General features: G+C 39.8%; 1 protein-coding gene across 2 annotated transcripts in view; it reads right to left on the reverse strand.

The window, feature by feature from the left end:
- The window catches only part of gabra3 (gamma-aminobutyric acid type A receptor subunit alpha3), a 127990-nt gene that overhangs the window by 34999 nt on the left and 75911 nt on the right, over positions 1-17080 (reverse strand). For both annotated transcript variants that reach the window (XM_017303332.1, XM_017303331.1), the window contains exons 2-3: positions 14663-14784; positions 8198-8265 (exon numbers count right to left, since the gene is read on the reverse strand). In XM_017303332.1, coding sequence (XP_017158821.1) covers positions 8198-8265; positions 14663-14784 — 190 coding nt within the window. The remainder of the gene's footprint in view (positions 1-8197; positions 8266-14662; positions 14785-17080) is intronic.

Below are 17080 nucleotides of genomic sequence, written 5' to 3' on the forward strand. Positions count from 1 at the left end.
CCTTGTTTGTATCTGCACACAGCAGGCCAGGGCTAACACTGCGGCTCGAATGCACGGTAATGACACGCGTCACTTCGGGGGAGGTTGCACGTCTATTGGACCTGGCTCTGCCGGGTTTCGCGCTCTGGGTATTGCAATCATCAGTCAGACCTGATCAATGTTTTAATTACGACTCCTCCTTATTCCCCCGGTTGTAAATCATCCTCCCTCGCTCCACTTCTCGTGCGCCGTTCGCCTTTTCCCTGCTGGGAGAGCAACCTGTGTGAGATTTGCAGCGAGCTGTGAATCCCACACCAGCTTCAATTATATTCGCATGCATCCCGGCGCTCCGAGGTTCGAGCTTGTTTATCAATTTCACGTCACGCGCGATGCGTCCGCGTGTAAAATGTTSAAGAAAATGTAAAAGCTCACTATAGAATGGTGACGTTTTGAATTTGTAATGAGTCACAAATTAAGAAAAGACCATTAAAAGAATGAGAAACGGCGGAAAATATATGTTTAAACATTTATATAAATATATTTGGTTATTCTTCTCCCTAAAACTTTTCTTCCACTTTGACCGTTTCCATTTGTCTTTCACGTTTTCTTACCTAGCAAATTACTTTTGACCTTTTCTCCCATAATCTTCCTTCAGCATTAAAGTGTGGTTGTCAGATAATGAGCTTTTCAGCCTCCACCGCCAAAAATCCAGATTATACCTGCCAGCCAATTGTAAAAACCCTGCATGTGTAAAAAATGACTTCACAGYTCAACTCTTTTTCTTCCTCTGGCAGAAAAAAATTAAAAAATGAACAAACCTTAAACACACGGATAATAAAGTAGGGGACATTGGTTTAACGTGATATAGTTAGAGCTATCAAAATCTTTCCAGAGAAAGGAAGAAAGCGTTTGAACCTACACTGATCCRATACTCATCCTAAGTGAACGGCTTTTAAGGTAGACATAGTTTAGTGATCAGCCTCATTGGCCAGAAAATGAGACGTTTCAGATTTGTGCCTCGGATCTTATTTAGTTCAGCTCTTATTCAAGAGCAGAGCGATCGGCGTGCAGGAGGGAGGTTAAAATACAGAAGAGCAAAAAGCCAACGAACAGAAAGGAAGACCTATAGGCAAGCAACAGAAATATAATCAAATTAATTATCTCTTGGGACTATTATACACRAGCACACCAAGCGCTTACATGTTGAGTTGTAGGAGAAAATGGATCGAATGTCAAACAAATATTTCTAGACTTATTTAGAAATGTGTGCTAAACAGTAGAGATGTGCTCACAGTAATAAAAAAAAAAAAAGATGTCTAAGAGACGCCAGTGTGACAATTTCTGGATGTATGATTTAAACAATTAACGCAGGCGGTGTTATATTTTAGGAGCGCAAACAGAAGTGCATAACTTCCAGGGCATCATAAAGAATCGGCACAACGGAAAAACATGACTCCTATTGACTTGGAAAACTCACATTCTCAGAGTTAATGGACCAAATAATCCATCAGTGCAGCCAGTCCACTGCCTGCTGATTACCTGCTTGGTTTCTGTGTCCTACCAGGTCTCGGCTAACACAAAGTGGAGTCCCTGTTTGGTGTTTTCAGCTGCGGTCAAACCGTCCAGCCTGGTGTCAAACGTAGACGGTGCACCACTCAGCACATTTCTACTCCTCGTCTGTTCTGGTAAAGATGAAGGTTAAAGTTTAGGTTTTGTTTCTCCAGACATACCAAAGCTCATCTGGATGTTTCCAGGCTTTCTGTTTGACCCACACAGTCATTATTTATTTTAAAACTTAACGTAGAATTTTTAGAGCCTTGTGCAAGCATACCTCACGCTTCATTAGCTTGTAGACTCACATTTGAAAGGTGAGTTTATGTTGGACCTAAACGCTCTCCCGGCCTGGTAGTTCAAATCGGTCAAGATCGTCGTCCCTCCGCCACCATGTTGGCTCAATATGCTTATGAGGTAATGTTGTGATCCATGTTGTTCCCTCTGATTCCTCTTTGCAAACTGTCCTGGGTCCCGATAAAATAATCCTTTTCTATGGAGAAGTGGTTTTTCTCTTGGCCAACCCAAGACAAACCTGTTCATACATTCTCTTGCTTTATGACAAAAATAATGTCTCACTTTATTTTATGTCACTTAGAAAGCAATCGTTTTAACAATCCGTTTGATAATGGTGACCATAATTATATATTAAGGTTCAGCATAGGTTTGAAGTAGGACCTCGAAGAACACATTTKCTGAAGTCAATTACTCCTGGATTATCTCTTCTCCATAATTGCTTAGCCTTCAATCTCTGACCTGAATGTGATTGGTTAAAACCCACTTGCCCAGTGGGAATCTGTAGATTTACAATTTTAAGAGTAAAGGGAAGACTTTAGTTTTCCAAACTGGTTAAAATCTAAATGGTGACCAATCTCACAGTTTCTCCTACACATTTGGAAGAAAAATTTGTTTCATTGTTTCCTTAACAATGAAACATATGAACAGTAAACTTCATGTCTTGTTTCATTGTTTTATATTTATTAAGTCTGTAAGGCATAATTTGAAGTTAACGTCTTGGCTACTCAGTGACTGCGCATGAAGTCCTATTAGTCCCATTAKCTGCAGTTTTCCAGAAACAACTCCGCTTTCAACTTCTTTGTAATCGCACATAAATCACACTCAGACATCGGAGGAAACTATTACTTCCATTGTGGATGATAAAAACTAAACAAATCCAGCCCTACATTAACTTGTGTATTGTATGGGAAAAGGTGCAATTGGTCTTACCAGCCTTTGAACAAGGACAACACGATTAATACGGAAACCTGGAGTCCACCTCCAAATGCAAGTTGCACAAATATCCATCTTCTCAGCAAACACCTGTAGCGAAGCGGGGATCCCGATTTTTGGCCACAYAAACGTGTCGTGAGCGTCTCATTCCCCAGGGAGTGTCTGCACCCAGAAAACGTCGCGCACACCCGGGGAGATCAGGCCATCGCTGACATCTTGTCAAAACAAGCTGCAGTGCAGCACACGTGACAACCTGAACCGCTTCATATCAGCGCAGGCCTGTCAAARCCCACCGKGAGACAGGTGCATGCGCTGCGACGCTGCACGCATGCGAATGAGACACGACTCTGCAGGCTTACAGACAATGAAGAGAAACACGTTCAGCTTTTTGTTTTTTCTTTACCAAAGAGTGAGATGTAGGTGTAAAAATGTGGACGTTTTTGTCCAAGAAAGCCAAATAAGTAAAACGTAGCTCCTGTTTGCAATGTGGGACACTAAAGGAAGACGTGGTATATTGAAGCCGGAGTGAAGACTCRATGAGAGGCCCCAGGGCTGAGAGAAGAGCAGACATTTCTGGGACACTTGATGTTACAGTGAGGGGTAATTGAACCACTGGATGTACACAACATAAAAGTTTGACACGCCGAGGGTATAGAGTGTGCACTGTTTAGGAACATCTCGGCTTTAATGTTCTCTTCCAGCACTGCAGTTTTTTTAMAGGCCACGCTAGCTGCATGACTCCCGGGATGCCAACATCCCCCAGCTCCATCCTTTGGGCCACAATGAATAMTCCTGAAAGGATCACCATTAAAATCTGATGTGTGCGCCTTTTTCGACTTTAGTTTTCCTCTAACTCTCTTCTGTCGTCTACAACACGTTGCACCATATTGCGAATTGTCTCGCTTTCCCTCCTCTGGTACTGCGGCTGGGCTTATTTTCAGTGTATCTTCACGAATCAGAATTGCAACGAATTTGCATAACATATGCATGCACTCTTTCTAAAAGCCTCCGATCGTCCTCTGAAATACAGTTTGGATTGGCCATTTTCTCTCTCCATTCAGCTGATCGACAAAGAGCCTTTGCGTCCCGGAACAGAGCGGCAATCTGTGCCGCTTCCTACTCAGGCGCTGCACTGGTCCACGTTCATGTAGCCTGATCTAGAAAACACATTAACATGCCCCGTCCCTGACCCACTGTAGATATGCTTTTATCAGCTCTGAGTAGGAGGTTTTTCCTCTAGGCACATCGGATTTTATTTTTTTTTCCCCCTGATATGCAGCAATAAACGTGATCCAACTCGTGCGGCAGTCTTTTTAAATTATTCTCTGCAAAACTCTTATTGCGAAGGAAACCAACTGGTTCGTAGACAGTTACTGATGTCAGTGTTTCAAGTCTCTTCACGTTTAGGGTTAAGACCTACTTTTTGGTGCTACTTTTAGTGCATAACCACTGGCTTTGCCTTACCTTCCCTTATTTAACTGACCCAAGAGGCCATGCAATCCCATGCAACGGCCTGAGATTTAACTGCTAAAAAGGAAACATCAATACATGACGCGTCTGAACTGTTGTTTTCCCAGAGTGGAGTAATTATGATGAAATTATGATAAAGGATTTTAAATATAACAATGTGCACAATTTGTGGTGGGATTTTCAAAAATATCAACGTATACACAGCCATTAATTAACTTAGTAAAATGTTTCTTAGAAAGTTGCACAAAATGTAAAAGTCTGTGAAAATCTTCAAAACAATTTTCCCCAAAAATATTTCTTTCAATACATAAACTGATATCTATTGCAGGGTATTTATAAGGAATGAGAGCAGACAGAAGCATGACACTAAATCTTAAGTTAGTTTAGCACACAAGGGATGAAATGACACCTTAACACCTACTTTATAAAAAAAACATCACAAAGCAGACGTGTGCGTGTGTGTGTGTGCGTGTGCGTTTGAGTGCAGTTCTTGTTTTGCCTTTGACGACCGACAGGATGTACCTGCACCGACCTCGCTATCTTTTTATCTGGCCAAAACATTATCACAAGTGAGACTCTGTGTCCCAAGCTGCTTCCACTTGATTCATGTTCCTGCCAAGTGAAGCATGTGGAAAAGATAAATAAATAAAAAACTAGATCCATAACTGAGCTTTGAGAGACCCCAAAGGTGATATGTCCTGAAAAAGATAAAGGACTGTCTATTAAAATAACGCAAGTGAGCCAACATCCTTTCACAAAGCAAGTTGGGAATAGAGTGCTTCACATATTGAGTCTGCACAGCGGCTCGAACCGAGGATTCCTGTAATGAGGACAGATAAAAATATGACACAACACTCCTGGATGAAGCACCGTTTCACTTTAAGTTAGATGTTGTTTACTTTTTCTGTAAGGAATGTGTATGATGTGGCCAAAAAATGCTGCAGGAGGATTGTAAATGTCTTTTTACAACGTTATTTTTCAGGAGGGAATAAATAAAACCAAAATATTATAAGCTGATAGAGTTTTTTTTTTATTATAGGAGAGAATCCCGAAAGATAGAACTGGAGTGTTTGCAGATTTCCACATAAATAAATTCCTCAGATACGGTACTAAATAACTACTTTATTATTTGCTAATAATATGCCAGTTGTTGTCTTGGTCAAGTGCAAATATTAAAAGCTACCACCAATCATTGCTTAGTTTACAGATGGTTTGTATTTAATACATGAACACAGGTAAGGAGTGCACCAAGTGCTACATCACAGCAGCAAGGAATGTGTCCTGTCAGATTAAGTGTTATCCAGTGGCAGGTCATATGTAGAATAAATAAGATGTCGTAAAGTTGTGTACTCCAACGAGCTACCTGATTCCGGACAGATGCTCCAGCCAGGTAATTTGTTCAAAAATCAGTTCTGAGAGAGAGAGAGATTTATAAGACACTTTCAGGAAAGAAATTCCACAGTAAAATACGTAAAATAAAAAATAAAGAAATCTGTAAGAGAATTTTTTTTTTTACAGCTATGTTACTATTGTCGTATTGTTTTCAATTTTGCCATGTAATTTGGTGTGTTGAATAACGTATGTCATAAAAATCTAAATATGAGTAAATGAACATAATTCTTTGGAAAGTCAAATCCTGTATTTTGCTGCTGCATTGTACTTTCCTTTTRTTTGTCCACAGCTTTTTTTCCCCCCCACTGTTTTTAGTTTTCTATGTTTCTGGTCGTGTTCTTAAAGCATGTTTTTATTAACTCGTATTTTGTATAGTGAAGGTTTACTGAGATGGAGTGTGTAGGATTCAGTGACATTACCAGGAGGATACACGGGCATTCTGGGAATTAAGATTTTTATTATCAAACAAACTATTTTGCCATCTGTTCAAAAGTCAAGTGTGGAGGTGAGTAAATCTTCATTGGCGCAGACAGAGAATCTGCATAATGCAGCATGAGAGTAACATTTTCTGTATGTAATTGTCTCTGAATTGTCACCTGGATGAGCTGCTGATCAAACATTGTGACAAATGAAGTTGATGCTAAAGTGTCATTGTTCTAAGCCTCTGTCTCGTTCTGCACTATTCAAACACAAAGCATAAAGAAGAATAGAGTGCCTCCTTCAACTATAGCCATGTTTTATTTGCTCCTGTTCTCCCAGTCTTTACAGTATTTGGTTTACATTTCAAGTTGACAGAAACAGAGTCGGGAGGAAGTGAAGCAGATGTTGAGTAACCCATTAAAACGGCTCTGCTGCTGTTGAGCTCTCCAGCACGGAGAACAACAGTATGTATGCGCAAATTGGGCCTCTGTGTCATTATTTTTAATTATCGCCTTATCTCCAGTCTACAAATGCCGCTTAAAAAAAAAAAAAAAACTAAATTTCATTCTGGAAAGCATTTTTACAAATCCGAGAGTGGAAAAGCTCTTTGTGTGGACGAGAAATGGAAACAAAGCAGAAAAGCAGAAGGTCTCCATTTTGTGAAACATGCCTGTTAGTGAAGACGGGGTCTTGACCTGGTGTGGATGTCTTGAAATGAAGATCACCTGGCTGCATGATGTAAGCATCCGCAGAATGGAGTAAGATAGATGCACTGACTCAGTGTGGCGAAGCTCAGCTAAGCTAGATTTTCTAACAACTTTGCCCTAGCATAACGTTACGTAAGCTGGCATAAAGCAAATGTGGTCAATTTTAAYGATAACACAAAAAGACAGCCACAGTGGTGTTAACATAAGCCAGCGAGATCCTCAGGAGATCCTTCCTGGCTTGTGGAAATCACAGTCTGACAGCGTGAACATGACCTGCTCCAAGGAAACCAAGAGTTGAACCACTGTACATGAACGAGCTGTGCAGTGAAACCACAATGCTCCTATCTCGCTGTGTCACTCAGGCTGACAGAGCAGCTCAGAAGCAGGCAAAAGAAACAACCTGAAGCCCTCAGTGGGCAATTAGAACTGCATGATCAAATGTGTCAAAAGCTACAGGAGGTCCCAAGATTAAACAGAGGTCATCCGCGCTGGCTTGAACGGAGCTTTTGACTCTATTATACATGCAGCAGCACAACTGTCATCATTTAAAGATTAAAAAAGAAAAAGAAACGGCAAAAGAAGGGGAAAAGGTTTTTTCTTTTTGAGGTACTTTTTGTCAAACATCAAGTCCGCTTTAATCAAACTCTTAGTTCGTTGGTCTAGAAAGTCTGTCTCGTTTGGGGAAGTGCGGACGGGCAATCGCACCGCGATGCAGACCAAAGAAGGAAACTCTGGTTCGCCTTAAATCCCAGGTCTCTGTTCGGTTCAACTGAACCGAAAGCAGGAAAGCAAACTGTAACGTGTGGCATTCTGGGTAAATGCAGCCTAAACAAACATGCGAGTCTAGCGATAGCGTAAAAAACGGCTCGTTTTTTTTTTTTTTTATTACCAAAAAGAAGCGAAATCCTACAACCGCTAAAATCTAACGCCACTCCACTTTTGTTTACATTTTGTGAAGAACTAAGTTGCACTCAGTGTTCTTCTTCAGAGTTTTTTTTGGTCATTTCCTTCAGGGGTTCTTGGTGCAGCGCCACCACAGGCGAGGAGAGGAACAGGTTTTTCAAACGGTCTGGATCGTTTGACACGATGCAGTGTGAAAACGAACAGCACCAGCTGAAAATGTAACAAATATTGCAACTTTGGTCCCCTGTTGAATAAAATCTTCTGGACTATGAGATGGGAAAACAGCCTTAAACTTCACAGCATTAGCATGTTTTAGAAATATGCTTTTTCATACGTAGTTTATATTTTGACCAATGAGCTCGGACATTGATTACTGGAGAAGGAAAACTAAAGTGAAGCCCAGTAAATTACCATTAAAAAAACCTTGTTTTTTCAGATGCTGTTTCAATCCAAACTACTTTGACTTGAAAGTGATTACAAGCTAAATCGGGAATTTTCTTTAATTTGTCCATTCACAGTTGAAACAAGAAGAATGAAACACTCACCATGTCTGTGTCCGACACCGGCCCAAAACTTGTCACATAGATGTTTGTCCTCACTTCTGTCACGCTCTCTGAGGAAAGAGGAGAAAACAGCGGCACGTCGCTATTCAAGTTCAGGTTTTAAAAATAAAGATTCCTCACAGCACAAATTAATCATGTCCAGCTCTGGTTATGTTTGCCTAGAGCTAGCAAAAACAGCAATTTTAATATTTATTTGAAAGAATGTATTGTTTTCTTTCGTTGCGTGCTGAAAATTAGTTTGCTGCTAAAACGTCGGAACAATATTTAAGTCAGCAATAGCACTTTGGAGAGCCTGATAATACTGTATTCTAACAAAAGCAAAGAGTTTATCGTAAATGAAAAAATTGGTCATGTTGTAATCTTCACAAATCATTGTAATGCCTCAGATAGTCGGCAAAAACAAATGTTCAAATCATTTCTATAGGATTAACATATAATTTATCTGAAGTAATAAGGATCTCAAAACCTTCCAACAAATGAAACCAACAAAAAGGGTATTTCAAATAGCTTCTATTTCAAGATGAAAGAATAGATCATTAACATTATAAAGATATTTCACAGGCTTTTACATGTCTGCTGGTGAAGTTACAGACAAAAGTCTGCGAGAAAAAAAAAATCTACTTAATCTCTCCAAGGCAACTGGACCCACCATGTTTACTTCCTGGTTGCTCAGTACGATTGATGAGTGTTTGTGTCTGACTGCATCCTGGTTAATCCTCAGCCTTAGATGTGATTTTTGCTCTTTGCTTCTTTTGGTGCTGGAAACAAGAGTGTGCAGATCCAGAGATCTCTATAAATATGTTAAGCACTTAAAAGCATCGCGCTATTTTTAAGTAATAATCCGGGGCCTTGGCAGACTTTGACTTATGTATGTAATATTGGCTCACACGGTGCAGAAAGGCAGAGGAAGGCTGTGCGAAGCCTACTGAGTTATCACTGTAAGTATGCTCTGTGAATACTTTGGGTATTTCACTGCAGCTTAATCCATGGATTCAAAGTGTCTTTGTTCCTAATCTTGTCCGATCCATATCTTTCTTGTTAAGCTACACTCTGCAAGTTTCGGAACATAATGTTGGCTTAATGGTATCGCAGATTTGCTCGAACGCATCCTCCAGTGGTGCTAAACAGTATTGGTTATAACAATCCCAAGACCTGGCAGAGAAGGGTTTATATATATATATATATATATATATATACCCTGACCTCAATTCAGAGGCAAGATGTTGCTTTGAGCGACTTCTCAGGCTGCTGTTGAGTAAAACGACCATTTGTTTGACTGAAGCTCATCCACCAAAGCATAAAAAAAAAGAAGAAAAAAAAAAATCAACCCGCTCTGGGCTATGCTGGAGTTGACATCTTTGGAAAGAAGACATCCCTCTTGACCCAAATTAATTTGAGCTAGCTTGCCCCAAAAACATTTATCAGTACCTAAGGGACTGGTGATTCAGGAAGCGAATGCAGCTGCTCGGCATCCGGCGTATGTCAGAGCGTATTCTTTGTTCAAACAACAAGCACTTTGCACATCTTTTCACTCATGCTGTCCTGATTGGAGGACTTTTTCTCTGTCTTGCAGTCACTTTTTAAGTTTTTTTTTTAAAGACGTAACATTAATTTTGCATGTTGTGTTAACACAATATTTTATGGTAACACCCACACAACGTTTTTTGCTTATTTTATCGGGTTCGTGTTAAAGACTGCACAGTGGCACAGTTGCCTTTCTGCATGGAGTTCCCATTTATTCGTTGTAAAAGAATTTTCAAAGACAAATATTTTGTTGCATCCACTTCCCAGTTACACTTTTCTTTGCGTGTTACTTTATCGCAGCAACAAAAAGCCCCCAGTCCCGGTATGATCTGTTGAGTATTACAAACATGAAAACGTTCTAGGTGTATGAATGCTTCTGCAAAGTACAGTGACTTTATGTGATGGTGGCGTTGTGGTCTGATGAATTTCAATAGATGGCACTAACGTATTTGCTAAAATGGATGAAATCTTTAGCAGATTTAAGCACAATTCAGTTTTGCCTCAACACTTTCATGTCTCTGTAAATAAAATAAAAAAACTGCTGAAATTTTTATTATTTTTAATTGTCATCACCCTGACTCCAAATCTATGTAAAGACATTCATCACAAAGAGAAAAGTTCAGCTCAGAATTAAATCTGACTGAATGTCTGTGGAGATCAGATGCTCTCACGTATTTTCTGAAAGGTATTCAGTAAGTGGGACGTTAACAAACTTCTCCCTCGTTTAATGAACGGCTGAATTAAATGAAAAGAAGTTCTCACAAATAATTAGTCCGAAGGTGGGAATTCTTATGCAACAGGGCTTCTGCTGCCGTTTCTTGTTTTTTTTTTAGACGTCGCATCAAAGATCGAAACGGTTTTGAAATGATTCGTCAAGGCTTTACAGCACAAGAACATTTTTAACAGGGGCAATTTTATACCCGCTGCAAATGACCCAGTAGCGAGGGACTCCCCCCCACCCCCCGAACATTTAATAATTCCTCTAAACGCAGCATTAAGTAGGGCATGCGATAAGAATCACGACAGTCAAAAAGTCGCCCTCTTCGGTGTGGGCTGAATCAGCTCCTCTGGGGCAATCATGCCAAGCAGGCTCTTGGGCCACTGGCGAGACAAATTGCTGTTCCCAGTGGAGCAGCAACAACTAGAGATAGATGAGCCCTTTCTCCAGAAGTGAATGGATCCTCAGCTCTCGCTGTGTCCCAGATCTGAGCGACCACCCACAGGTAAGTCTCTAATCCTTTAGCAAAGGGCCCCACTGTGAGGAAAGATCCACCGCCACATTAATCATTTCTGCAACACAAATGGCTCTTCCAAATATGTGATTATCGCAACACAAAGTCAGCAGTTTGCATGGCAGGTTTAGGCATTAGCAGAACAAGTCGCCCTCTTTCTGTTTATGCCGGGGCCAGGCGGCTGAACAACAGACGCAGACGCTCCTGAGAACAAAATGAGATTGCGTTTTCTAGTTTTATTTCGAAGAACCTACGACAGACATAAACTCTGGACAGACAGCAGCTAAACTAATCTGTAGGTATTCTCTCTTTTGTTTGAGACAAAAGCTCATTTAAATTATGTGCAGGGATCCTCACAGAGAAATATCACTTGTAGATTTATAAGCGATGCTTTTTACTGGAGAAAAAGATTCATTCACGCTATTTTAGTTTGAAAATCTGTTTTAGTGTTCTTTATTTGACTCTACGTGTATGTGTGTTTTTAAGTATTAAGACATGAAGCACGAATAAAAGTAAGAGTAAATATTCAATCACATGTGGTAAGGATATGTAAAAATGAGCAGTTTTTGATATACGTACAATTATTTATAGGGGAAAAAGAAATTATTATTTTCTGCCAGTGGGATTATAATTTACTGTGGAATAAATACCAAAACAAAATATGTTCCTTAAAATAATACTTTATTTTAATTCTAGAAAATCCAATGAATAAATGTATTAAACCTAAAGGTTGAATTTTCTCTTTTTTTATACTTTTAGATTTTACCCATGGGTGCCAACAAATATGGCTCTAGACCGAAGAATTAAATGACCTTAATAAGCAGGAAAAAACAACATCAGCCTCAATATTTATAGATTTGTTCCATTAACTTTGCTTATTTCCAAAAAAGGACATCAGGTGAGAACAAATCATTCACGTAATTCTAGTGAGAAATGGTAACGACCTGCACGTTCACAGAGACCAGGTTATGCAGCCTGGTGACGGTAAACCCCCCCAGACAGGCTGTAGGCTTGAGTAACAAGCAACCGAGCAGAAATGGACATTCCAGCTGGCTGGTCGAGAAATAATGAAGCCCGCTTGATGAGCATGTGGGCTCACTGTTATGCAGTATGTTGTCCCTGGAGGGATGAATATTTGGATCAAATGGTCTCAATTAGTGGGATTTTCACTGACATATATGCTTATTTGCCATTTGGGCGCGACTGAAGAAAGACTTTCACCCAGAGGGAAATAAATTTCCATAGCGGAGCCGCGCAGAGAGTGACCTGACTTCATCACGGGCCGGCGAGTCGTCTCTGCCGGATAGAGGGAGACGCTTCGGATTGATGGAAAACGAAGAAACCAGCAAAACTTAAAAAAAAMMCAAAAACTAATCGATAATAATATGATTTCCTAATATGAAGTATTCTGCACCAATTTAAAAAAAAAAAAAAAAAAAAGCAATACTCCATCTAAAATGAATCAAACTTTGCTTAGCTCTCAAACACACACACACACACACACAGCGTCGTCCATGGTCAACGCATTTTGTTTGCATTGGGCTGCAACTGTGCCAGAACATTTACAATATGAAAAAATAAATAAGTAAAAACATTGCCTTCAAACAACACAACTTACAAAGATTAGACAACAAAATGCAGCACTCAATGCACCAGCGTTGCTCGTCGTTGTAGTTTATTACATCGCTTTCATGCCAGTGCCATTTGTTGTCTTTTTAGGCCGAGCCAAATTTTCCTCCTTCTTCCCAAAAAATTGGATCCAGAATCAGAAATGCTTTGATGCAAGTTCTGTTGATTTCATTGCATTTTTTTTAAACTGTGGCAATATTGTGAATATTACACAATACTGCAAAACCTACCAGAGAATAAAAGTCACGCAAAATTTTGCAAAGCACGCCAACGCCAGGCCAGAACTGTGTCGACCTTTCTGATTTTTATTCATAAAGACTTATTTCATATTATTTGATTACAATATTATATTGTTATTAAGCGGCCGTAACGCTCACCATGTGAAATCCATGAGTGCTAAACTGGATTTTGGAGCAGGCCTCATTCTTTTAAACAATTCATGGAAAATTACAAAAAGGGTTGTGACCATTTCTTTTGGGATTTGTGTAAACAATCACACTGTAGAGCTACAAACCAGCACAAATAAACACACGTTTCCAGGGACATAAAAATAGATGCGTCATAGAGGTTTTTCTTGCTGCAACACAGACAGACGGTGTGGTGAAAATTAAAAGTCCCGTTTGGACTCTGCATGTGCCTATATGCAGCACGGCAGATCACGCTGAAGCCGCCTGAGGCTTTAAAGTACCTTCAAACCTATATAACCTTCATAAGCTTTGCCAAGCTCGGCTGCGGTATCTGCTGACTGCGTCCGAGCGAGAGCAACACGCCAACCTCAACTTACTTCCTCTTGTTTTGAGGACATCGGCGTTCACATGTAGCTGACCTTGAGAGTCCAACTGTGTTTCCCCTCCCCTGTTGCCACTGCAACTGATTATTTATTTATTTATTTTATTAAAATGAATGGAATTAAATTAGAAATGAATCAGTTCGAAATGCATGAACCTATCTAAATCACGGGTATCCAAAGTGTGGCCCGGGGGCCATTTGCTGACCCCAGACTGATTTTGTGCGTCCCCTGATTTTGAAACTTTAGCCCTGGTGGTTGATGCTGATGGAAACCTTTTATCTTTAATTGGGGCAAAATCATTATAGAAATTTGAAATGCAAAGTAACCACATAGTTTTGCATTCTTTTGCAAGAACGAACTGACTTTTTTAATTTATTTCTTTATTTTTTTTGCCATTTTCTTTTAATAATTAGGGCAAACCCACAACACTCCTTGTTTTTGCTCTACAGTAGTTTACACATCTCTTTCTACAAAAAATATTCAAACTAATTTGTTTGTTTAGTAAAACTATTTAGAGTTGAAATTATTAATCAAAATTAATTCTGATTAATCAATTATTGAAGTCATAGTCAGCAAATTTAGTAGTCGATTAATCATTAACTTGAGCATAGATTCTCTAAAAAAGGCCATTTCCTGAAAGAAGACAAAAGCTCAAATACTATTAGACCAAAAATGTACACACTTTGCATTTAATTTCATAATTTTAAAAGGAATTAGATTTTTTTTACTTACATGTATCATATAATGCTTTTCTAATATTTTAGAAAAGAGGTTAATTTAAAAATCGTCAGAATGTGCCAGGTTTGTTTTTAACCGATAAATTGATTAAACATCATCAAAAAAAACAAACAAACAATAGATTAATTGATTACCAAAATAATTGTTGGTCGTAGCCTTAAACTACTACACTGTCGAGTAGATAAAACAATATGACGGTTTTCTGAATACATTTTTACTAGAAATATTCCTTTCTTTTTGTGGACTTGACATTTTTAGTCCAAGTGCCAAAAAAAATTTAAACCCGGCGAAGAAGAGCAACTTCAAAACAGTGYATTTACATACGTCGCTAATATTCTTTAGGAGAGCAATAAATGAACATCTCAAGACGCCACAAACTAAACGTACATGAATATGCGTCACCTCTTATAACGCCTGGCGAGCATGTTTATGCACCCACGTTATCTTCATGCTCGTTTCTCAGTCTGAARCCGTCGACATCGTGACTGGAAACACCGYCTGTGTGCGATTTATCTAACAAATATCATCGCTTACCTCCGAGCCCGGGACGTAGCCTGTTGTCGTACCCATCCAACAGCCTGTCGAGGATCCGGGTGAAAATGGTAATGTTGTCTTTGCTGTCATCAGGCAGCGGCTCTCTGTGTCCAACGACTGCCCTGCGGGGTGGGGAGACAGAAAAGACAAAAGGTGGAGTCGCAAAAGTGAAGCATATACAAGATGTAGCAATTATCATCGAGGACAGAAATCTGGAGCTTTAGTCTTTTGGTTTGACGGGAAGTGACGCAGCTACGCCGCATTCTCATGAGAGGCCGTGCAGATTAAACAACCATCATGCAAACAAACGGCGTCTATTTAKTCACTTATTCTGGGTAGAGATTGGTCYGTTTGTTTASGATGTGTTTTGTACGTCGCTGAGAATATCTTAGATCAACGATTTTCCCGCCGGCGTTAATCAATATTTGATAATCGTTGCCTTTTTGTTGTTGCAATGTTTTCACAGGCTGGAGCTCGTGGTGAGGAAATGCTTCAGAAAAAAATTTAAAAAAAGAAAGAAAGAAAAACCCGAGACAGTTTTTTCATTAGAATATGTTTTGATCTAAACCGTCCAGTTGCAGCTCTGATCGTGTATTTAGTGTTTTAATTTCCAAGAAGAAGGTGAAGCGTTTTTTAAAAGTTATTTTTTTTAACGTTAACTATCTCCTGCTTCCCTGTCCAAGCAGAAGAAAAGCATCTCCACCACATTCACTTTCAGACCTCTCTCGTTTTGGACCTGATGTTTTCTAGGACGTCTCCCAGGTGACACGCCAGACCTGCTTCCAGTCGCCACCTGTCAGGTTCAGGGTTATCCAACTCCGGGCCTCAAGAGCAAACACTCTGCTTAGTTTAGGAGCGCCTCCGGTCCAACAAGGCAAATTCAAATGAGTCATTATTGTCGGGTCCTGGATCAGAACCAAAGTATGCTGAAATCAGCTGTTTTACAACTTTTTCAGAAAATAATGTGCAATTAAAATAAGTAATTTCCTGTAAGATTGACCAATAAACTGATACACGATGGTTTTAAGTACACGGGTGTGAAATTGTTAATTCGTAGGTACCAAACGGATTTAATGAAATAAAAAAGGTCTGGCGATGGCATTACGCAGCGCTGATGTGGCGTTCGGTGTGATTTCCACTGTTGGCTTCCACCTGCACATCTCGGCAAAAAAATAAATAAATAAAAAAATTCAATTTCAGTCTCAACCTCTTCTTGCCACTCCTCTATCGCAGTCAGAAGAGCGATGGTTTGTGCATGACGGCTCTATCGACACCCAGGACTTCTTCCGGCTTTTTATTTTTTTCTTTCCATATCACATCTTTCCTTCCTGCCGCTCTTCCATAATAAAGTCCAGGTCTGAGCAGGGTGTTTTTTTTATTAGCGAATCCATCACACGCCATAAACCACTCTTATTAATTTATATCGCACCAAATCTCCAGCAGAACAATAATGAGTTGAAATGAAAAGGCGAGTATAATGTAGGTGGAACGCTGATGACTTAATGAGTACCATCTTTAATTAAACCAAAATGCCCCAAGGAGCCAACCTATAATACCCCAGTAATCCTGGTGGAGAGCAGCTCCATGCGCCGCCGCTCTCTCGGCCTTGCGTCATCTCCTAACGAAGGAGCTTTAGAGGAGTTTAGGAATTGAAGAGTGGCCTATATACGTTTTCTCCATTCTGCAAAAGCGAACCGCCACTCACAACAAATCTGTCTTTTCCCGTCACGAAGGCTTTCTGTAGCTCAACAAGCCCAATAATAACAGCTGAGAAGCCACCCAAGCCGTCGCCATGCACGCTCACCGGCTGCTGATCCTATTACTTACAGGCAGCGTCCATTGTAATCAGCTCAGCGTGTTCGAAACGACAACTGCGTTTCCCGTGGCGTCTGGGCAAGGACTTCAGCTGAAAAACGGTCTTTTGATTGATCGCTAAAAGATATTGACAGACGCAGTGCAAAAACAAACAAACAAACAAACAAAAAAACAAAATAAACATGTACCATAATCAAAATTTAAGATTTTAACCTGCATCCAAGTCCAAAAACAGAAGACACACTCACACAAAACTGAACAGAGGAAAAATAAATGGCTYKGACAAAGTAGAAATAAGATAAAACAAATAAAAATGCATGAAAACAAAAATCTGCATCAATCGCAGATTAATATCTGATGTTTGCAGASTTTCCTATAAAGCTATAACCATTTCTTATCTGTAGTAGTAAGAAGATCTACTACATGTTTGAAAATTAAGTATCCGGAGTGGTGGAGGCAAACAAGCTGTCCGGATGTAAGTCGTACCAATCGGTGYCATCAACTGATTTGGGGAATCATCTGATTGCAAGTCCCTTGAGCTATGGCATGTTCCCAAACCATGGGAACACACCATACATGTTTAGGCATGTTCCCAAACCATGG

This window comes from Poecilia reticulata, unplaced genomic scaffold, assembly GCF_000633615.1.
Source record: "Poecilia reticulata strain Guanapo unplaced genomic scaffold, Guppy_female_1.0+MT scaffold_243, whole genome shotgun sequence".
NCBI lineage: Eukaryota > Metazoa > Chordata > Actinopteri > Cyprinodontiformes > Poeciliidae > Poecilia > Poecilia reticulata.